This window comes from Polypterus senegalus, chromosome 9, assembly GCF_016835505.1.
Source record: "Polypterus senegalus isolate Bchr_013 chromosome 9, ASM1683550v1, whole genome shotgun sequence".
Classification (NCBI taxonomy): Eukaryota; Metazoa; Chordata; class Cladistia; order Polypteriformes; family Polypteridae; genus Polypterus; species Polypterus senegalus.
Window position 1 is genome coordinate 174,910,792 of NC_053162.1, and position 23,813 is coordinate 174,934,604.

General features: G+C 40.7%; 1 protein-coding gene across 1 annotated transcript in view; it reads left to right on the top strand.

Annotated features, from left to right (window-relative positions):
- The first annotated feature begins 2,423 nt into the window (after positions 1 to 2,423).
- Positions 2,424 to 23,813, top strand: part of gle1 (GLE1 RNA export mediator) — a 59,057-nt gene continuing 37,667 nt past the window's right edge. Inside the window, exons 1-5 of the mRNA XM_039764320.1 lie at positions 2,424 to 2,647; positions 7,942 to 8,172; positions 14,659 to 14,781; positions 17,003 to 17,151; positions 18,431 to 18,503. Coding sequence (XP_039620254.1) covers positions 2,549 to 2,647; positions 7,942 to 8,172; positions 14,659 to 14,781; positions 17,003 to 17,151; positions 18,431 to 18,503 — 675 coding nt within the window. The 5' untranslated portion in view covers positions 2,424 to 2,548. The remainder of the gene's footprint in view (positions 2,648 to 7,941; positions 8,173 to 14,658; positions 14,782 to 17,002; positions 17,152 to 18,430; positions 18,504 to 23,813) is intronic.

Consider the following 23,813-nt stretch of genomic DNA (forward strand, 5'->3'; position numbering starts at 1 on the left):
CAAGGGCTATACGAAAACTAACAAAGAAATGATATAAAGAGAAATAACCAAAAAAGAAGCACACTGGGAAACAGTTGTCTGCTTGAGATAGACTTTGAGGGTGAGGATGAGGAGGAAAACAACCTCGATTCTGTTTGCTGTACTCCCTGTTGCCATGGTGTGAGATTTGCAGGTTCAATTCGAGCAGACTTTAGGGCCCTTAACCTGAAAACTGCTGCCGGGGGGCTGTAAAATGGCCGACCCTACACTCTGACCCCTAAAAGGTCATGCAAATAAAACAATGTCCCCTTGGGAATTAATCAATTACATCAAAAAAATAAAATGCATTGCAGTCATCATTCCAAAAGATGGCGTATCACAAACATTAACACTGCTTTGAAAAATTCCATACTAAGTGGAATATTAAATAGTGACACATGCAATGCATTTGTTATTCCAACAGATGGTGTATCACAAATTCAGTGTATTTTATTTGTACAAATGTTTCTGTTGGAATGACACACAATGCATTTTATTACTACATGCATTGTTCTGCCCGTGTCTGTGTGGGTTTCCTCCCACAGTCCAAAGACATGCAGGTTAGGTGAACTGGCAATTCTAAATTGTCCATAGTGTGTGCTCGGTGTGTGTGTGTGTGTGTGCGCCCTGCCCGGGGATTGTTTCCTGCCTTGCGCCCTTTGTTGACTGGGATTGGCTCCAGCAGACCCCCGTGACCCTGTAGTTAGGATATAGCGGGTTGGACAATGGATGGATACTACATGCATTACAAAATACATTCCAATAGATGGTGTACTGTAATCGTTCACACAAACATTTCAACCCATCTGAGACAGGTAGCACAGCTAGTGTATTGATTTTAATTTGAATGCCAAAATTACAATAAGACATACATTGTATCCTGCCTCCATATAGTGAACTCTGTCTCCATCTGGGCCTTACAGACTCAGAGCTATGCTACAATTGCCTACCAGTGTATTTTTACAAGTGAAGGGCCTGCTCAGGGTCACGCCATGTGTCAGAGGTGTCAACTGAACCCTCATGACAGAATGTCATCCCAAGACAGAAATTCACAAAGCCCAAAGCCTTCCGATTCCAAATCACACCTTATTATTATTGTGCTCTGTCCGCAGAGAAAGATGTTACTCCTGGGCACGGAGACTTCTTTGTACAAAACTTGACATTGATAAGATATTTAAACACTCCTGCTTATGCCAATGATAACACCTTAATGGTATTTTGCCATTTTTATCCCCATCTTGCTCATCCATGCCCACTGTATACCTTACACTCCTTATGCCTTTTGGCAGCTTGCCTCCTTTGTGTTCCGTCCCTTTAAATCATGATGCCCCCTTATTGCTAATCCTCCACTCAGTCCTATGGGATAATATTTCAGGATGGTAACTCTAGCGCTACCAGTTTCTAAGGGCTTTACTATATCTGTGGCTAAATCCAGTAGGTTCCCTTTTTAAAAATACAGCAGGTGTTCAAGAGAGTAAAATTAAGTGCTCAAAAGGTACATCAAAAGTATTCTATAAAATTATACATATAAGTATAAAAATACACGCAAGTCCATATAATCATGTAATTAGGTTTCACCTATCTCCAGTGTCATTTTCCAGTCTGAATCATTACTTCCAGTGCTCATCTTAAACGTATATAGTCAAATAGATGCTTAGCTTATTCTTCCATACCGTCTGCCTTGTTGTTTCAAATCTCGGACATGAATCGTTTGGCCAAACTCGCTGCTGACAGTTGCTGACGATGCTGCTGCTTATCCCAACATGAGGCTAAGGAGAAGATAATAAATTTCAGTAATGAAAAACCTGAAATAAAAAAACAAAACACTTACAGCAAAAGCAAAAGAAAAGCAATTATGTATTCTTTCAAAGGGTCTAGTTAAGATTTTTTTATTCAGACTATCCGTTATTTTCCCCATTCAAACATTTTTAATCATAACTTATGTCATGTAAAGGCCAGCATACAGTGAGGCACGAAGGAGCCCGAGGAGGCGGCCAGTCCATCACTATTTGTCCACTTTCCTATATAAACATTAATATAATTTATGATATGCGAAACTAGACGTAACGTAACGTTACATACATTCATACATCCATTATTACACTTAATCGAATTCAGGGCGCCGGAGCCTATTCTGGTAAATTCGAAGCCAAGGGCAGGGGCCACTGGGGGATAAGTTTACAGAGGGACAATTTGGCATCGCCAGCTATTCAAACCCGCACATTTTAAAATACGATTAATAACAACCGCATCCCATTTAAAGATGCCCATTACTCCACTGCCTCCGGTCCCAAGTGCCGCTTCAGAATGTTTAAACAAGGAATGGGAGGGACTTTATAATCTGTGGGTTTTGATTGGCGCGACGCCCCAGGCATAGCATACAGTGATTGGATGGAACTGTTGTGACCTGTGACCGCGGAAATTCATCACTTCGAGACTTTCGCCCCTCATTTGCCGGTGGTTGTTGCTGTTCCTGTCTCGTTAGTTTTTTTTTATTTTATTTCGAAGCTTTAGGAAGTTCTGCACGATCATGCCTTATGATAATCGCTGCATGGAGACGCTAGACGCTCTCCGTAACTCCAGTAAAGGGAAGCTGACTTACAATCCGGAGGGTCCTTGGTTTATCGAGGTAAGGCGGGGCTGCCGGTTTTAGGGCTTGCGATTGTGCGTGAGGACACTTAGCTACAGTCGGCATACTGTACGTACAGGTCTCCAGGCAGCTTTGAACGGGACCACATTTGTAAATAGATGGGTAAATGCCTGGCTGGTACTGCAAAGAATCTTTCAAAGTCTGCCGGCTGACATGATAAAGGAATCAGAACTCCATGTTACGGCTGCGGTCCTGTACGTGAAAAACATTAGCAAAAGAGTCAGAGAGTACAGAAGGCTCTTTTTAAAATGACTGTTAGTTTAAGAAATGCGTCAATGCAAATATACAGACCCACACTGAGCAGTTAATTGGGTGGAGAGAAAATGAAACCAAAATGCGGGAGTGTGTTCACGTCAAGTCCCTGAGTGGCTCAGCCAAATCCCAGACTTAATGAAATCCATGACCGGAAAATGGCAGTTTAAGGGCGCTTTCGATCCATTCCAACAGAACTTGTGAGGATCTGCCGGGACGAAGGGGGTAAACTGCCAAAATCCAGGTGCGCAAAGTTCGTAGAGACTTACCAAGAAGACTCGTGGTTGGAACTGCTGGCAACGGGGGCTTCTACTAAGTACTGAATGAAGGTTCTGCATACTCGTGGGAATGAGGGACTTCAGTTTCTGAGTCTGAATACTTTGCAAATATTTCCCAAAACATGTTTTCAATTTGTCATTATGGAATACTAAGTGTAGGTAGAGGGGGAGGGGCGGGGGAAGCAATTTTATCCATTTAAAATAAAATCTACAACACAGCGAGGTGTGCAGAAAGTGAATGAATTGACAGTGCATCCGGAAAGTATTCACAATGCATCACTTTTTCCACATTTTGTTATGTTACAGCCTTATTCCAAAATGGATTAAATTCATTTTTTTCCTCAGAATTCTACACACAACACCCCATAATGACAACGTGAAAAACGTTTACTTGAGGTTTTTGCAAATTTATTAAAAATAAAAAAACTGAGAAATCCCATGTACATAAGTATTCACAGCCTTTGTTCAATACTTTGTCAGTGCACCTTTGGCAGCAATTACAGCCTCAAGCCTTTTTGAATATGATGCCACAAGCTTGGCACACCTATCCTTGGCCAGTTTCACCCATTCCTCTTTGCAGCACCTCTCAAGCTCCATCAGTTTGGATGGGAAGCGTCGGTGCACAGCCATTTTAAGATCTCTCCAGAGAAGTTCAATCGGATTCAAGTCTGGCTCTGCTCTGGCTGGGCCACTCAAGGACATTCACAGAGTTGTCCTGAAGCCACTTCTTTGATATCTTGGCTGTGTGCTTAGGGTCGTTGTCCTGCTGAAAGATGAACCGTCGCCTCAGTCTGAGGTCAAGAGCTCTGGAGCAGGTTTTCATCCAGGATGTCTCTGTACATTGCTGCAGTCATCTTTCCCTTTATCCTGACTAGTCTCCCAGTTCCTGCCGCTGAAAAACATCCCCACAGCATGATGCTGCCACCACAATGCTTCACTGTAGAGATGGTATTGGCCTGGTGATGAGCGGTGCTTGGTTTCCTTCAAACATGACACCTGGCATTCACACCAAAGAGTTCAATCTGTCTCATCAGACCAGAGAATTTTGTTTCTCATGGTCTGAGAGTCCTTCAGGTGCCTTTTGGCAAACTCCAGGCGGGCTGCCATGTGCCTTTTACTAAGGAGTGGCTTCCGTCTGGCCACTCTACCATACAGGCCTGATTGGTGGATTGCTGCAGAGATGGTTGTCCTTCTGGAAGGTTCTCCTCTCTCCACAGAGGACCTCTGGAGCTCTGACAGAGTGACCATCGGGTTCTTAGTCTCCATCCCTGACTAAGGCCCTTCTCCCCTGATCGCTCCGTTTAGATGGCCGGCCAGCTCTAGGAAGAGTCCTGGTGGTTTCGAACTTCTTCCACTTACGGATGATGGAGGCCACTGTGCTCATTGGGACCTTCAAAGCAGCAGAAAGTTTTCTGTAACCTTCCCCAGATTTGTGCCTCGAGACAATCCTGCCTCGGAGGTCTACAGACAATTCCTTTGACTTCATGCTTGGTTTGTGCTCTGACATGAACTGTCAACTGTGGGACCTTCTATAGACAGGTGTGTGCCTTTCCAAATCACGTCCAATCAACTGAATTTACCACAGGTGGACTCCAGTTAAACTGCAGAAACATCTCAAGGATGATCAGGGAAAACGGGATGCACCTGACCTCAATTTTGAGTTTCATGGCAAAGGCTGTGAATACTTCTATACATGTGCTTTCTCAATTTTTTAGTAAACTTTTTTCACGTTGTCATTATGGGGTGTTGTGTGTAGAATTCTGAGGAAAAAAAAAGAATTTAATCCATTTTGGAATAAGGCTGTAACATAACAAAATGTGGAAAAATTGATGCGCTGTGAATACTTTCTGGATGCACTGTATCTACCTGCCTCCCTCCCTGTCTGTCTGTCTCACAGAGCCATTCCTATCTTTCTTTCTGCCTGTCTTTTATACAGTGGCCTTCTTGTCTGTCTATTATACTAGCCATGTGCACCCAACTACGTTGCGCATGTTAAAGTTGTCTGTGAAAGGCTCCCTGTTTAAACGTGGCTGCCAGTGAACTGGGCCCTTCGTCGCACAGCATTATGATTTTTTATAAGGGAAACAAAATTACAAAAGAAAACCCTTGGACATTGATTCAATAGGAATGGCCTACTCAGAATCACTGTCCGAATCGTAATTATGTGGTGGTGGAGGAGCATTTCTGCTTCTGTCCGTTCACAGTCCGTCTCGTTTTCACGATGCTGTCGTTTCCTCTCACGATGTCTTCTCAACCTTTCTCCAATCTCGCAGGTTGCTTTGTGGCAATCCAAAGAGTAAGGCAATATACACGGAGCAATGGTTATAAAAGGGGGACACATAGGTAACCAGGCTCTTTAAAGCATAAATAGGGATCACGTCACTGACATGTGAGCAAGCCACGGTACAACTGTGAGACGTGCAGCACTCGCCGGCTACAACGTAACAATAATAATTTCCGGAACGTGCTGTCACGTTGTCATTCATTTTACCCCACTGTCTTTCTTTCACTCATATGTTACGTAGGCACGTACCTTTTATCTTCGGCAATCTCATTCTCTAACCAGGCCTCAGGAGCTAACCAGCGTAACACTGTCCACCACCCCTTTCGTTATTCCGGCACATTGTTGACATCCGTGAGTAGCAACAACGTACTAAACTGGAAGGTGGTCTACGCATGCGTGGAATTCGCGGACAAAGATCAAGATCTAAATGAAGATCTCTTTAGTTAATTTAAAGCACAACAATTTGTTTAGTTTGAATGTCTGTGTTTTGAGGTGTGACTGGCGTACTACAGTCTTCAGTAGTATAAGCCTGGAGGAGATTCTTAATGCAATGCCTATGTTTTAGCTGTCTCTCTACTGCCATCTAGTGCTTCTTCTTCTAATTCATTCGCGGACAAACAAAGATCAAGATCCAAATGAAGATTATATATAGAGATAGTGCCTTTCATATCTATCTATTTATCTATCTATCATACAGTGCGTTCGCTGTCTATCCGTATCTCTATCTTTCTATCTCTTTATCTAAGTGCATCTTATTTATGTACCTTATACTGTATACCACCTTTTTTATCTATTTATTTATTCCTCCTTCCATCCAATTAAGCAATGAGAAATACAAACGTGCCTGTTTTGAACCTCACAAATAAAACAGACGCTTCCCTTCCTGAAGTGTTGTGTTTTAAGAAATTAAACAGAATGGGGGGAGTGGGGGGACAAAAGAAGGGTTGACACTGTGGCTGATTCACCACGGCTATTAATCATTCAAGCAGCGGCAGCTCCAGCAGGCAGCATGTTATTGGCTGTCAGTTAAAGAGGCGAGCACGGCTGTGCTGGAGGATCAGTACCCAGTTGGTGTGACATGAGGTGTGATTTTTGAGATATGTAAACTGAGACGGTGCAGCAACAAGATTAGCAACTGCGGTCAACACAATTGAGTGAAATTTGTGTAATGTGATAATCGGCTTAAGGGGAATGACAGTGTGAGATTGACTGAGGTGGTATCAAAGGCCTAAGCATGATATTTAGCCGCATGTCGTTGGCACGCATGAGAAGAAACGGCAAAATGTGTGTTATAGCTGAACCACAATCAAACAATACAAAGTATGATTTTTTTTTTTTTTTTTTTTTTTGTTATAACGCATATGGAGTTGCTCCAAGAAGATGGTAGAAAGCGAACAACTGAGTGTATTGCATTTGAGAGAGTAAAAGTAATTAGTAACTTGCAGTTTCCCATTTTTAGACCTTCATTGAAATCCATTTGATGATGAGGCAGGTCTAATTTATTATTAGTATGAGTATAATGCCAAGGCGGCAACATGATTTGAGGCAATTGTAAAAGAACTTGGAACAAATCACCTTTGAATCAGCATAACCACCACTGCCCTGCTGATCTGCAACAATCCATGAGACAACAAGACTACTGACCCCCGAGCTAAAACACCCATGCACCATTAAACCAACACGCCCAACGCCCAGAGTAGATGCTTTCTGCAGTACTTGGGCACAGCAGATAATTATTCGTACTCCACAAAAATCACTCCACCCAAGGCCCATCTCGAGGTGAGGCTTTCAATTGACAATGTGAACTTTTAAGATCTCACACAGCTCCAGCAACAACATTATGTGCCACCTGAATTGATACGGGGAGATTCGAAGAGGTGTGTTTTGTCTTGGCCTGTGTCAATCTTGCCACTTGTGAGACACACACACACACACACACGGAGCAACATCAGTAAGCGGGTAACGTTTTGTTTTGTGTCCTCTCCCACCATAACCTCCCATCTATGGGGGAGGAGCGAAAGCTTTAGATTCATCAAAAATTTCAGTCTTGACATTTTAGGGTCCCCGATACCAAAAAAATCAATATCTCGATGATGGGTGAGTCCGTGTGTGTGTCACAGTTTCTCGGTGACGGTTTAGAGCTCAAACTACTAGACGGAAAAATACCAAACTCGAAACTTAAGCCTGTTATGGGATGACGATGTGCTGATTAGTTTTTGAGCCAAATCGTGCAAGAGAAAGAGGCGCTCGAGAGGAACCCTCAAAAACCATTATTCTGCAATTCATTCTGAATTCGTCTCGTCAATTGTTGTCATAGTGATCTATTTTATGATCAGAAAGATCCTCATCAGAACGGTAAAGAATTGCTGAATTGTTTTAGAATAGTTTGGGTAACTTGGTTCCTCGGACACAAAGCCTACTGACGTTAACGTCCATATTTTTTTTTTTCTCATGTGTAGGACATTCATGATAACTCTGACTTCATCCTTGGCCTTTCTCCTCAACCTGACTGGGTTTACGAGCGCCTTAATCATGAAAAAGACGCCTCATTCCGTGTGATCCATGGTCTCTCGGGCAGTCCTTGTGTTTCTCCTTCACCTTCCCCATCACCAGGTCAGGAGGTTAAGAAAGAAGAACAGCAGCTGGAGGAGGAAGAGGAGGAGGAGGAGGAGTCGAAGATGGAAGTGCAGGTGAGGAATAAAGTTGAAAAAAGTCTCTGTACAATTATATGGGTTGATGTTTTTTCTCTCTTTTTCTCTAATTAAAAGCATAATTAATTGAATGTTAGGTGAGCAGTGTAGCCTCGCAGATGGGTCACTGGGTATTCCTCAACCTGTGGGCTGGTTGACTTTGCCTCACACTGTGATGGAATGGTGAGAAGATCACCTAACATGTTGGTGCTGTAGAAGAAACCCCCCGAGGAAGACAGGAATAGTTCAATCAATTAGTTTTTTATTCACTCACAGATGTGTACAGTCAACACCCAAAATTCTCGGGGGTTACGTTCCTAGAGCACCCGCAAATTTTGAAAAACCACAAATTTTGGATGTGGTCAGAAAATGCCTATTTTTATAGTTTAAACCCCAACTATGTCCCCAAAACACTTTTAATTTCATTTCAAACTCGGGTTAATACATTACCCTAAAAAAAAAAAATGTAAAGGTAAACCCGTATACTGTACAGTACTGTACTGCTACATCTCCTGCAGTGCTAGAATTTAAAATACAGATGTTACCCCAATATGCACTGGAATTCATGCAAGCGTGTCTTCTTTGGTATGCGCTGTCGTTTTCTTTGGTATAAGAAGGGTAATAAACGTAACAATTTAATAAAAATACAGTAAAATGTATGGGTACTCGCCAGTAATGAATGATATTGATTGAAGATGATAATGAATTAGCTGTGCAGTACGATGAAGGTATGTAATGAAGATAATGACTGCACAGCAAAGCAGAGGATTTACAGCTCCTCAGGTGGCGCCTCTTTTTCAGGAGGAGTCATATCTTCTGACGGGTCTTCTTCTGGTGGGGTTTCATGCTGGTGTTTTTTGATCGGTTTGAGGGACATTGTGATGGGAAGTTGCTGTCGCTGTTTCTTCATGATGAGGAGGAGGGTTTTATATGTCTGAATGGTTTTAGACTCAATCGCTCTGCTCAAGATGCACTGTAATAAGGGAAGACCTGCTCCCTAGCTAAATTAAACTATGCGATTGCTGCGCCGCGGCTGTCAAACTGTGGAACAGCGTTGGAAAAAAGATGGACTGATTGTTTCAAAACAGATTTTTAGGACTTCTCTATTCAACTTCCAGGTTGTAGTTAAGAAAGCTAAACATGATTTCTTCGCTGATTTAGTACCTAAGAATCCTAGGGTCTTATTTAATTCAATTAATGCAGCCACTCGCCCTCATTCTGTGACGGGATTAAATAGTACTGTTCTTTCATGTGAGCAGTTTCTTTCATTCTTTGTCAATAAAATTGATACAATTCGCTGTGGTATTGTTCCAACTGGCTATGAACTTCCTACTGTTAATCATTGCATTGTCTTAGAATTTTTTGATCTTGTCTCACTTTCACAGTTAAAAAGTACCATTGACACCCTTAAACCAGCTCTCAGTCCTCTTGATATTGTACCATCACGCCTCTCAGTGGAAGCCTTTGATGTTTTGGGTCTACCTTTACTAGCCGGTTCTATTAGTGAGGGGGTTGTGCCCTCATTTTTTAAACCTACTGCGGTGCGTCCCTGTCTAAAAGGCAGAATTAGATCCTGGAGTTTTAGCCAGTTTTTGCCTGATTTCCCAACTGCCATTTCTGGGTAAAATATTAGAAAGAATTATTTATAATCAATTGGTTGATCACCTTAACTCCAATAATTTATTAGAGATCTACCAGTCTGGCTTTAGGCGTTATCATGGTGTTGAGATGGCCCTCCTGACAGTTTTCAGTGACATCTCTATTAATCCTGACTCAGGCGGCACTGCAGTCCTTGTCCTCCTTGACCTGTCCGCTACCTTTGACACTATTGACCACGAGATGTTGCTGTTGTGGCTCAAACATCTTGTTGGGCTTAAAGGGGCTGCTCTTTACTGGCTCAGGTCCTATCTAACTGGTAGACACTTTTCAGTGACTTTAAATTCCTCTTTTTCGTCCAATGCTCCTCTTAAATGTGGTGTTCCTCAGGGATCCATTTTGGGTCCTATGTTATTCTCTATATACCTTCACCCTATTGGAGCTATTTTTAGGAAATTTAACATTTCTTTTCACTGCTATGCTGATGATACTCATGTTTATATTCCTGTCTGCAACTCTGCAATGAATCAACTGCACAAATGTCTTTCTGAACTAAGATCCTGGATGGCTAATAAGTTTCTTGATCTGAATCAAAATAAAACGAAGGTGCTTATAGTGGGTTGATTAGCTAAAGCCCAAATTGGTCTTGGACTTCTCCGCTCTGTCTCTGTCTTTTGCAAACCTCAAGTCCGCAATCTTGGTGTTATCTTTGACAGTAACCTCTCTTTTGAGAAACAGGTTAATTCTGTAGTCAAGAGTTGCTTTTTCCAGCTTCATCTTTTAGGTAAGATCAAGCCTTTTTTTTCTTCTAGGGATCTTAAGAAAGCTACTCCTGCTTTTATGTTTTCTCTCCTTGATTACTGCAACACGCTGTATTCTGGGATTAGCAAATCCCTGATACGCAGGATACATTTGGTCCAGAATGCTGCCATTCGCTTTCTGGTTGGGGCAAGAAAGTCTGATTCTGATTCTCCAATATTAGCTTCTTTACACGGGCTGTCTGTCAGTTTTCAAATTGATTTAAAAATCATATTGCTAGTTTTTAAATCTTTACATGGGCTCGCTCCTGCCTATTTATCTGAATTGTGTGCTTTACACTTGCCATCTAGAGTGCTTAGATCAGCTTCTGGTCAGTTGTCTCTTGTTGTCCCTCGTACCAAGTGTAAAACTAAGGGGGGCAGACGGGGCATTTACAGCTCCTGCTCCTCATTTATGGAACTCTTTACCTCATTACATAAAAGAGTCGTCTTCAATTCAAAACAAGATTCAAGACTCATTTCTATTTACTTGCTTTCCGTGACCTTCAGTAATACTGACTGTTTCCCCATTGTGATTATGTAATCTGACTTCTATTTATTATTTATTTTATTTCTGTTCATTTATTTTATTTCTATTTATGTTATGTTAATTGTATGTTTTTACTTCTTTATTTATAAAGCACTTTGGCCACAGCATTCTTATACTTTAAGAAGATCAAAACGAAAAACACGAGAACACTCAGCAAAATACTCAAGATAGCTACACACGGTAAACTATTATGATGCGGGAATGCTGGGCTGCATCTGTCGGAGATGCGTCACAGTGCAGAAGCCAATCAGCAGCAAGGATAAATGAGTAATGCTCTTGGATTGGCTATTTTCAAACCTCCCGCCTCAGAGTACAGGGGTACAGTATTTCACCATCCAAAGCTGCGTTTTCCTCTACGGTTGCTTTGTGTTCTCTTTACAGTATTAAATGATTTATATAGTATTATATTTTATATGGAAATTTAGCTGAAATTACGCTATTTATATTGCAAAATTAGTAAATTATATTGTTCTTAATAATTTAATGTTAAAACGCATAAAACATTATATATTGCCACGAAAAAAGCCATAAAAAATTGCAGAGGATATTTTTGCAGTTTCCGCAAACAATTATTAGTTAGGTTCTAAGGAAAAATCCGCGAACAACTGAGGCCGCAAACTCTGAACCACGACTTTGCGGGGGTCGACTGTACTTGGATTCTACGTTGCAAGGCAGAACAGCAAAGTTTCCTTTTTCAGTCAGCTTTTTTATATTTCCTTCCTCCCCCTTCCCCTTACTTAATCATAAAGCATAAAACCGTTTACTTAAGCATTTTATTTTATTACGTTAATGGGCCATCTTTTCTTACTTTTTTTTTTTTTTTTAACTTGTCAGATAGACCCTAAAGAAGGAATGTCAAATAGACACGTTCCTAAAGAAACTGGAAATTGCTCTTGGTCAGCTAACTGCACCCTGTCTTATGACTGATGCCTGTATGAAGAACCTGCCGTTAGGGAAAAACAGCTTTGTCAGCTTTTAACCCTGAGTGACAGGGTGCAGTATCGTTGTATTTCCCTCTACTTACCCTTTACCTGTTTTCTTCAAGGTTAAGTTAACTTGTCAAGTTCGTTATCGGGTTGGTCTACTGTGGCACTTTAAGATTAACAGACACATACATAGCTATACGCATACACACAGAAACTCAACAGTGCCCTATAAATGACACACACACAGTCTTAGCACTTCAAGATACTTATTATCGGCACGAACAACATACAATGTTTTAAAGATATCTCAGACCTAAATATTGCTTTTGGTCTCCAAGAATACATTTAAACATACAAAGGCTCAGTACTCTTGACTATAGGCCATTTATCAGGTAAGAATGCCTTACTTTATGTCCTGCTCCCTACTATTGAGTGGAGCTTACACCCTCAGCCTTAATAGACCTTGCAGCACAGAGTGTATGGCAAACCTCTGGCTGTACCAGGTGCTCAAAGAAATCTACCTTATTACTTCAATCACTCTAGACATTAAGGTAAAGCATAGAAGGTTAAAAGCAGCATGGTATTTATTACAGGAATAATAATAAAACAAGTGGAACAAAGAATAATAGAAAATAGGACTGACAGTAAAGTCTGGATATATATAGTCTTTAGAAAAGGCTTACAAAAAGTTAAAGATGACGAGGATGAATGTTGCAGGCAGCTTGTTATCTAGCACTCGTAGTTATTCATTAGATGCTTTTCTGACGATCAGATGGAAATGGCTGCATGTTGACGTTGCTCTGTTCTCTTCGTCACTTCTTCTTCCTCCCTCCTGTATTGCTCTTCAGACGAGACATAATTATTCTAAAATTCTACCAGGGGGTTTTGCAAGATGTGATTGTTAGATATTCTGATTGGCTGGCTGTCAATATGATGAATGAATTCACTGCCAGTTTTCCCCAACAATAAAACTTTTTTGATGTTCTCTGTGGTATCAGCAAGTCTTCCTTTCCCAGGCTGTAAAATAATTAGATGTCCATCCTTTCTCAGGTTATCAAGTAATTGATAGCCTGAGCCACAAGCATGTCTTCCTTTCTTTGTTGGAACAGCTGTTTTAAAATTAAGGTAGAACTGGGAAGCCATGGTTTCTTTGTCCTGAATGTAGTTCATCTGTTGTCTTGTCTTGAACAAAATATTATGGAAATATAAACCAAAATGATTTTGTACCCCACTACACAGGGACAACACATTTAGTTACACCAGCAGTGCGTTTTTATACCTAGTACAGCTATGTGTGTGTGGAAGGCCTACAAACAGGGTGGCCAGAAAGTACAGAATGAGATGTTGCTTCGGTGACATTTGATGCTCAGGCTGCTTAACCTGAAACCCAACCACTTGTGCCTGCCATGTGAAAAAAGAATTTAATAAGACAGTAGGGGGCTGGGCGACGGTTAAGAAGCCTACAGATGACATTCTGTGATTCCAGGTCAGAAGAAGAGGGACTGGGATACCCTTTTAGCTGTTGAGGTGACGAGGGGACCATTCTGGGCACCTTAAGGCAACTGTTCAGATTTCATGACCACTGAAGTTGCTGTGGGCAGACTCCAGTCTGGGGTGTCTGTTGCTAAAGTAGCAATGTACTTGCTGTTCCTGGCGCTGGATATGATGGTAAGATGAGCCTGACGTTTAAAGGAATTCTTCACCCAAAAATGATTTTTTTTAATCTGTTAGTTAACCTATGTTGTTTTTGTAGTGATGGATCAAGAACTCTGTTATGTTCCCCCTGGCATTAAACATGGTCTCAGCCGTCATTAAAACCAATATAGGAGAAGTCACAGATACATTTTTTGGGGTAGTGTATTTATTTCAATGCGGTACTGGGGTCTCCTCTGGCCTCATCTATAATTACATCCAGTATCAAGAGCAGCACTGCTTTAGCAACAGGGACACCAGACTGGGTTGGCCTTGTTTGTCGTTTTTCCTTTAAAACCACCTCAGGCCCACAGACTGGTTGAGCTTTGAGTCACTTGGTGGGTTAAGCAGAAGAAAAAGAGGCAAATATTAAAGCGAGAGATGAGAGGGGAGACTTGGGAGTACCTTGGAACTTTTGTGTGTTGATGAATCGTCTCACCAGACAGACTGGGATGAGTATCTGATTAGCTCAGTCCTATGAGGCTCTCTAATTTATTGTAGTCTATTCTGTTTATTTGGTACACTTGTGTTCACATACCCTTTATTCCTGCTTAGCTGATACTATTTTTCTTTTATTGTTTTCTTTTTTATATATTATATATATATATATATATATATATATATATATATATATATATATATATATATATATATATATATATATATATATATATATATATATATCTATATCTCTGAGTAGTCTTGGCATTATTCTTATTAGGATGCAGTCATTACAAGAGCATCCATCTCTGTTGTCCATGTTTAAAGCACTTCTATCCTTCTCTTGTGTACTGCTGTTTATTGATGTCCGATTAATCAAATAAATAACACATTTGCACAATCTGATCTGACTCTCTGTGATTTAGATGGATTAAATAAGCTGGGTCCTCCTTAAATAACACTTTATTTTTGTATTCTATGGAAGACAGCAGATGAGGAGAAGCCACAGGATGACCCCAGCGCACAAACTACCCTGTTGTCTCCACATGATACACAAGTTCAGGGCTGTATCTGCCTTTTTGAAGAGATTCACAGGGGAAAAGCAAAGGTAAGGAGAGAAAGCTTCTAGTTTGTCAAAGGTGTTTTAGTGTGAGTGTGTATACTGGAAAAGGGGCTTCGGCAGAGACTGTAAATACTTCATTATATTTAACAGGACCCTCTCGATAGGAGACACTCTGACTCAATATTCTCTGTGCCGCTTCAGAGGTAGTGACTCCTAGAGCAGCAGTGTAGTCTGGGGGATGATGGGTAACATACCTACAGTTGTCTTTGTTCTTAGGTGGCACTAATATGTGTCTCTGCTCCTGTAATATGGCTAACCTACCTATTACATTTATTCAGGCATATGGCCTTCCCAAACCTGGTGCTACCACCCTAACAGCACAACACTGACTACAACGGAGTAGCAGAACATTTTCAGCAGATTGTTAAACAAATTAATGGACCAGAGTCTCCTCTGAAAGAAGACCCTGCAATGGTCCTTTTTTGTGCAACAGGCACGGCCACTCCAGTCTACTGCTGAGGAAGAATCATGTTCAGTACCTGAAGAGCCCGGAGAAGTTGTCTACAGCGTTGCAGTTTTTATTTATATGTTCCATAAGTCCATATTTTTCATAAGGTGTATGTGTATTATTAAACTTTTATTAGGCTTACTTTATAACAGTGGTGCAAAATGAACATAAAAAGACAAGTAAATCGTTAATCCCAATTATTTGTCAGACTAAAAATGTACACCTTGCCACAATATCTCTGTAAATTTTGTTTAATGATTAAATCCTTCAATCCTGGGATGCGCCCATTCCAGCTAGCATTGGGCACGAGGCAGAAACAATCCGTGGATGGGGTATCAGCTCATCGCAAGGTGAATACAAGCACACATACACACACTGGTGTCACTTTAGCATCACCAGATCCCCAAGCCTTCATGTCTGTGGAAGGAAACTGGAGTCCACTGTGGAAACCCACCAGGAAAACATGCAAACTCCAGGCAGGGAACACCAGGGACGTGACTCCGTACTGTGAGGCAGCAGCGATACCGTGCCGCCCCAACTTGTATAATCATTAATACTATTCATTATTTAAATTAAGTTAATTAATTTAAATAACTTAAGACTTAGCTTACATGCTTTAATGCATTTCATCATGAAAGTGATATCAAGTATACATTTTCTCAAATACGCTGCTGTACATTCTAATGCTGTTTTGAAGGTGCAAAAAAAAGACGGCACAGAAGACGTGTATGTGAGACTTTTAAAACGTATCGTGTCATTACGTTGGGGAATATGCGACGCTTGAATATAAAAGCACCACAAATGCATTTGTATGTCGGCATTTTGCTTCACCGTGTTGAGTCATTCATCAAACATCGAAGCGGGCACATCGATCCTGGAGGCTTTCTGTCACATGTAGATAGTAAACGGAGACTCTGATGTTACATGCCGACTTTATCACACTGCGCCCCCCACGCGACTTTTTGGTGTTACTGCAACTCGCGCACGCATCGCGTTAATTTCTGAGGACCTGCTCAGAGGATGCGTCAAATGAATTCTGGGAAGGCGTGGCAGCCATTATGAGCGTGAAGTATAAACGGGCCCTGAGGCTTTTCTGGCTAAAGCCACCTGAATGTATAATAGCCAGATGAGGCCTTGTCTCCTTAATGTAGGCCCTTGGAGAAAACCGAGGCCTTTCCATAAACAAAGATACACAAGTGGAAAAAATCCTTAGTTTAACAAAAAGATTACAAGGAAGGAGAGGAAACTGTCAAAAACGTTTGGTTCCCAAGCAAACAGTTTCTGAAAATGAGAGAGATTTATTTGCAAAACATTCATAACTGGAAAAAGGAACAAAAGCTATGTCCAAAGGCAACCTACGATAAACAGTGCCAGTCGCAATTCTTAAGTCTTTAGTCAAGAAAGAGAACCACAATAATAAAAACAGAAAATCCAGTTTTTACAGAGATGTTTGCAATAAGAGCAGTAAAGACAAGTTGAAGCACTCCTCTCCCTGCTGGCCTTATATAGGTGGGGGTGGTGCTTCAGATGATAACTTACTGGTGGCCCCGCCTCCTGTGGTACCACCCATAAGAGACACAGGGTTGGTGTTCAAATACATTAATACAAATATAATAGAATTTACTGAAACAGTTATAGAACAAGACATAACATATAAAAAGATCTAAAACATAATTTGAGTCCAGGGGGTTCACAGACAAGGTCAGTGTTTTCTTGGGAAATGCCACGTTCAACCTGTGTGTGTATGCACTTCTACAGGAGCAGCTGATGCAGCGGCAGGAGACTCAGGCGCTGGTAATGGAGGACATTGCCAACCAAGAACTGGAACAAATGAAACGCTTTGATGAACTGAAGGCACTGAAGCAGCGTCAGGAGCTGCAGAGGCTTCGAGATCTGGAAGAGCAGAGGTAAGACCATAGACGTGTCGTGTTAGTATCCAAAGGGAAAAATCAGTTGTTCTCCTCTTATTAGATATTTAAAGTATAAAGCTCTTATGAATGCCAGGCAAAGAAGTGTGTCCATTATTGTTATACTGAGGCCAAAAAGGATGACGAACTAAAGGTGGGAAAAGGAAAATGGGTCGGGGAAACAGTAAAAAGCAATACAAGACTGGTGTGACAATAACAGACCACAGACATCAAAAAGGTTTGGGGCAGCCACCTATATATTATGCCTTGGCTGCAAGTGGGTACTTTTGGTTGAGTTGTTCTCAAGTTGGAGTCCAAAACAGAACTGATTTAAGAGTGCAAATATGGCAGATTTAAAGGCCACTTCAAAGGTGCTGGTAACTAGAAGTGATGTCCTCAAAGGCGCCAGGACCTAGCAGATGGCCTGCAGAGGATTGAGAGAGAAAGTCGGAACAGCTCGCCACCCCCTGGTCTGGCATGGTACTACTACTCTTATTCAGGCCCTTTTGCTACCTCCCAATTGCATGTGTGTGACACTGGTCATCAAAGACCAAAACACAAGTTGAAATTAATTAAATAAGAGCCCTCCAGTAAACGTTTGTCTGTCTTATTTTTTCATTGTGTTTTTTAGTATTTATTCAGTACTCGGATAATAATTCTTCATGCCACCATTTTAGATAGGGTGACGCAATGACTTTAGATCACATGCCTAGCGCTGCTCCATCACTATAAACAATATGGTCACAACCATCGGAAAGCATCACAGAATGGTGGTAGCCAGGATGATAGCTAATCCAAGATGGCACCACTGCGATGTCGCTGTCATAAAGCTTGGGTAGGATCCAAAATAAAGACTCGCAGCCAAAGCTCTAGTGATCTGTGGATGAACAAAGAATCAAATGTGTGCCCTTGAGAGAGGGAGACCCAATCATATTATTGTAATTGTTTGATGTGTGCTGCTCTTAGGGTCGCAAGTGTCCGAGCCTGTAGGCCGATGACCCGCATCACCAGCCTGTGTGATGTTACATGAGAGGCTCTCTGCCACTTGATGGGCCTTTTTCATAAATTGGCATAGAAGCATTTTATCTTGTGAGAATGTAAGGGTTGTCATTTTTTTAACTTGAGGTTTGTCTTCTGCATTCTGTTTGGATTGACCAGAATTTATTCATTTTTGAACAGTAAGTCAGTTCATTAAATCTTTGACTACTTGCAGTTCTTTACGGTGCATGCCACAGTATGGCAACTGTCTTAACAATATTGTTGTTTGTGTGAATTTCAGCTCCCAGGAAGCTTTGGGGCGTCAAGAGAAGATCCGAGAAAAGATGAGAGAAGAATATCGTACTAGAGCAAAGGTACAGTACTAAGGGAGTAACTATGGAAATCTTTATTTGGTCTTTTCAGGCTTTTTCTGAAAAGACTCACGGTTAAGATTTCCCGTCAGTTGTGCCACTTTCAGTAGTTATTCAAGGATGTACAACTGTATGGATGAATCCCACTGTATTGTGTTTTATTCAGTGATAACAATGCAATATACACTAGAATGCACCTGTAACAATTTTGAAGCTACTATATACTAGTCTGTTTAGTTGCCACTGTCATTCCTTACTTGAGTCACAGTTGGCACTTTCCCACTGCAGGCACACTTTTCAGGAACCGAGGACATTTTAGGAACTCTGAAACTTTTCTTGCATTCCCACTGCAGGAACTTGGGACATTTCATTTGTAGTGCCCTTAAAAAAAAAGATCCTACCCCATGGTATTTACTTTTCATTTAACTAGAAATTATCACATGGGAAAGGCTCGAGCAATGAATTGTACTGATATGTTGACCACAAACCCTGGCACCATCTTACAAATCTGCTAGTAGTTTGGACTTACTGGTGAAGATGATGCGCCACACTTAACGCCACATACCCCCCTCTCCCGGCCATACACTGTGACGCAGTAATCTCCCTATGTGAGCCCCCAGTCACACCACACAGTCACTGCAGCACTCTTCATAGCTCACCCCCGTGGTGCGTCGTGCTTATGCATCGATGCAATAAGTGCAGGGGTGTGTAGGTCCCCCGTGAACTCCTGAAGGCGCCTCACTTCACACTGCATCACTCTTCTTTGCATGTTACATATTCTGTAAAAGGTTTACATGGTGCAGGGCCTAAATAGTACAGAAACTTACTGGGACCTGAAACAAAGTTCCTGCCATGGAAATGTGCCTGATAGGGTAGTATTGCTGTTTCTTTGTTTTAATGTTGTGAAATATTAAGTATCAGGATTCAGCTATGCTAAATATTGCAGAATTTACACAACTGGGTGAGCCCTTTTGTCTTTACCAAGGCTGTCAGCCAAGTATTTAGATAGAATATTTCATATTGTATTTTTTGAATACGTGCAAACTTGTATTCCATAATTGTATGAACTACATCAGGAAATATTGCCATAAGGTACTTGTAGATTATGGAGGAATATTTCGGACAAAATTAAATAAATAAATAAATGCGTAAATAAATAAAAGTACTGTGAAATGTGAGCATAAATAAATAAATGTATCATGAAATGAAGCCTTAATAAATAAATGTATCATGAAATGAGAGCATAAATAAATAAATGTGCCACGAAATATGTTTTTCGTTGCTTATTTATTTATTTCATTTTGTCCGTAACATTCCTGCAAACCGTCATGAAATACGGCGTGAAATAAAACTGTCACTTTCACTCGTCAAAGTTGAGAGGGTGGGCTCTAACACGCCCTCTAGTTACTGATTGGTGAATCGATAGCACAAGAATTAATTAGAAAAATGCTTACTACTGCCGATGAAATGGATTCTGCCGAAGATATTGCGTATTTCAGAGAGAGAATTGGGATTTATCGGAAGAAATTACAATGTTGGCGGCCCTTTTAGACTCCAATATAGATGAAACTATTTTTGAGATTATCGAAGAACAAGTGGAACGGACTCGACGACACTCCAGTTCAAGTGACGCAGTTCCCTGCTCTGGACGTCCATCCTTTGACATTCCAGCTGAGTCAATAGAACACCTTCTGTTATGCGGTTTAAAAGTACGACAGATTGCAGATCTATATGGTGTATCGGAGAAGACGATCACAAGGCGAATGAGCCAGTTTGATATACGGTGAGCTGCAACGGCTGTATTAATTTTGGTAGCATACTTTGACATGGAATACCCAAGCAGCTCCAACTAATATTTTGAACTGAACAACTTTACCACTGATCAGAGCTGTACAGTTGTTTGAAAAAGTAGCTGCGAATATGCACCTGACTTTATACTCGTAAAACAAGGGTCAAATACTCGGTTCAAAATATTAGTTGGCGCTGCTTTGGGCATTCCATGTCAAAGTACCTAAACTAATACAGCCGTTGCAGCTTACCGTATATCAAACTGCCTCATTCGCCTTGTGATCGTCTTCTCCGATACACCATATAGATCTGTAATCTGTCATACTTTTAAACCGCATAACAGAAGGTGTTCTATTGACTCAGCTGGAATGTCAAAGGATGGACGTCCAGAGCAGGGAACTGCGTCACTTGAACTGGAGTGTAGTAGAGTCCGTTCCACTTGTTCTTCGATAATTTCAAAAATAGTTTCATCTATATCGGAGTCTAAAAGGGCCGCTCAACATTGTAATTTCTTCCGATAAATCTTCAATTCTCTCTCTGAAGTACGTAATATCTTCGGCAGAATCCATTTCATCGGCAGTAGTAAGCATTTTTCTAATTAATTCTTGTGCTATCGATTCACCAATCAGTAACTAGAGGGCGTGTTAGAGCCCACCCTCTCAACTTTGACAAGTGAAAGTGACAGTTTTATTTCACGCCGTATTTCATGACGGTTTGCAGGAATGTTACGGACAAAATGAAATAAATAAATAAGCAACGAAAAACATATTTCGTGACACATTTATTTATTTATGCTCTCATTTCATGATACATTCATTTATTTATGCTCACATTTCACAGTACTTTTATTTACGCATTTATTTATTTAATGTGCTGTTTTCACAGTAAGTTATTAGATTTTGATGCACAAGCAAAGCATGTAATGATAATTAACTTTGGGGGGAAAAAATTAACATCCTGTGATGTTTTGCATTCACATTTTTTACATTTTGTTTTCTTTTGCTTACTGAGCCTATTTGCAGTTTAGGTCATAATGAAGAGAGCATTTGGCACAGGTAACTCCTCCAAAGTGTAGTATGCACAGTACACCATTTAAGGCCACAGATAGCACATACCATAATCTTAACAGGTTTTTAAGGTCCTTACTGTTGCCCGTCTTGTATGCATGTGCTGATCAGTATGCAACACGTAGGCACTGTCAGGCGCCATGATCAGTGAGTATTACTCGTTACCTTCAAAACTCCTGTCTTCTTTACCTGAACAATTTTGGAACAAATTTATCATAACCTAGCAGAGTAGTAAATTATATACAGTGGAACCCTGATTATCTGAGGTAATGTGGACCGATTCTACATCGGATAACTAAAACACTCGGATAAGATGCATGGTCTCAGACATTTCGGGTGAAAAACTAAGAACCTAGGAGTTTGCCAATTTACAGTATATGGTACAGTATCACTTGTAAGCCTCTTGTAATACCTTAGTGAATTTAATGTTCCTCGTTTCTTTGCCACAATGTTCCTCAATTACCTCAACATCAAAATGTTAGCAGGTGTTGTGTCTTCCTGCTGTTCAATAAATACAAGTGCTGTTTTGATGGTTTTAAGGACAGCCTGTAAGAGAAATTTTGTGTGGCTATTCTGTGCAGTCCTCGTCAACGTATAAACACAAAATTCCTGCATGAACGAAACAGTAGAGCACGTGTATACGGTCAACTCTGGGGACACACTGACAGTAGCCGAGGGGTGCGTTTGTGCAGGTGTGAGCGAGTCGCACCCCCCCATTCCCATAGTCACCAGCTCCTCAACTGCTCACTTAGTTTAGTCAAGAATAAAAGTGTAGTATTTACTCGCTCAGTACAATACTCGGAGCAAAGCTTGTAGCTACTGTATAAGAAAAGTATTGTTTGACACTTACAGCGTTGACTCGGATGGTGCTGAACCTCAGATAATCGGGGTGTGGATAATCACAACCAGCTGTATAACTGGGAGGCTTTGCCCCCTGCTTGCCAACCCCAATTCCAGTGCTACGTGCTCGCCACTTTGCTTTTCCGCCAATAACGTATGTGGATTCAGATATACAATTTAAACAGACTGCAATTTTCATGGGAATTGTTACATATGCATAATAGAACTAACTATTTTACATTAGAGACAGTAATTAACCATATTAAAAAATAGTAAAATGTAATAATTTGAAAGTAAATTTTGTTACATGCTGCATTATACAATTTTGTTCTACTTGGTTTTAAAATTAACACGCAAATATTTCTTAAACTTTCACTTTTACTGTAAAACTTCAGTAAAAACTAATTTTTTAATTAAATTTTCATCAATATCACATTGAATTTTGATTCCGTGTTTGGACTTTCATCGTGACAACGCAACGTATAACTAGCCATGAGAGAGTTTCATTTCTTTCTCTGTAATAAATAAACTGACTTTTTCTAATGTTTGTCTCTATGATTTGTTAATTGTCTTTGCAAAAGCTATTCTAACAGGAGACGATTAACGTTTTAATACGAATAGCATATCAAGATCTCCTTTGGTGTCTAATGTTATCCGGGGAAAATGTACTACATTACCTTTCTTGGATACATCCTTCTTTCAACAGTAATTCATGCGGTGGAAGACCGGACGGTGTTAATGGTTGTAGATATTCTAAGTGATACTGTAGGTTGATGTTTTCGTCTTCCGCACTATCAATACCAACTGTTTCAGCACAGTCTATTGATACACATTTAACCAATTTGCTGTGTAACCAATCGACAATTTTCACATTAATTCATTTGACTTCATCGTTTCTCGGTGATAAGATTGCCTGTGTACTCATTTCATCTGTTGATAAACCTTCGGGATGAAATTCTTCAATAAGATTTGGACATAATACGTCTTCTTTAATTGGGAACTTAAAAGTGAGGAAAACGTAAAAATGTATAAGAGCTGAGAGAGCAGGAACTGTATCTGTCGAAAGCTTTCACATGAATGAGAGGTGAGTGGGTCGTGTGCGTGTTTGAATATTGAGAGGAGGACGGGACATGAAACAATCTCATGTCAAAAGTCTCGTTTCGCAGGACTTGAAAAAATCTTCAAAACACTCTTGTCTCATCACAGGATTTTTTTATATAATAGAGAGGTTATACAGTGATCCCTCGCTATATCGCGCTTCGACTTTCGCGGCTTCACTCTATCGCGGATTTTAAATGTAAGCCTATTTAAATATATATCACGGATTTTTCGCTGGTTTGCGGATTTTTACGGACAATGGGTCTTTTAATTTATGGTACATGCTTCCTCAGTTTGTTTGCCCAGTTGATTTCATACAAGGGACGCTATTGGCGGATGGCTGAGAAGCTACCCAATCAGAGCACGTATTACGTATTAAATAAAACTCCTCAATGATATACAAGATGCTTCCCGCGTGGTGCTTCACACACTTCAAAGCTCTAACAGCCCATATTGATTTTTGATTGTTTGCTTTTCTCTGTCTCTCTCACTCTCTCTGACATTCTCTGCTCCTGACGGA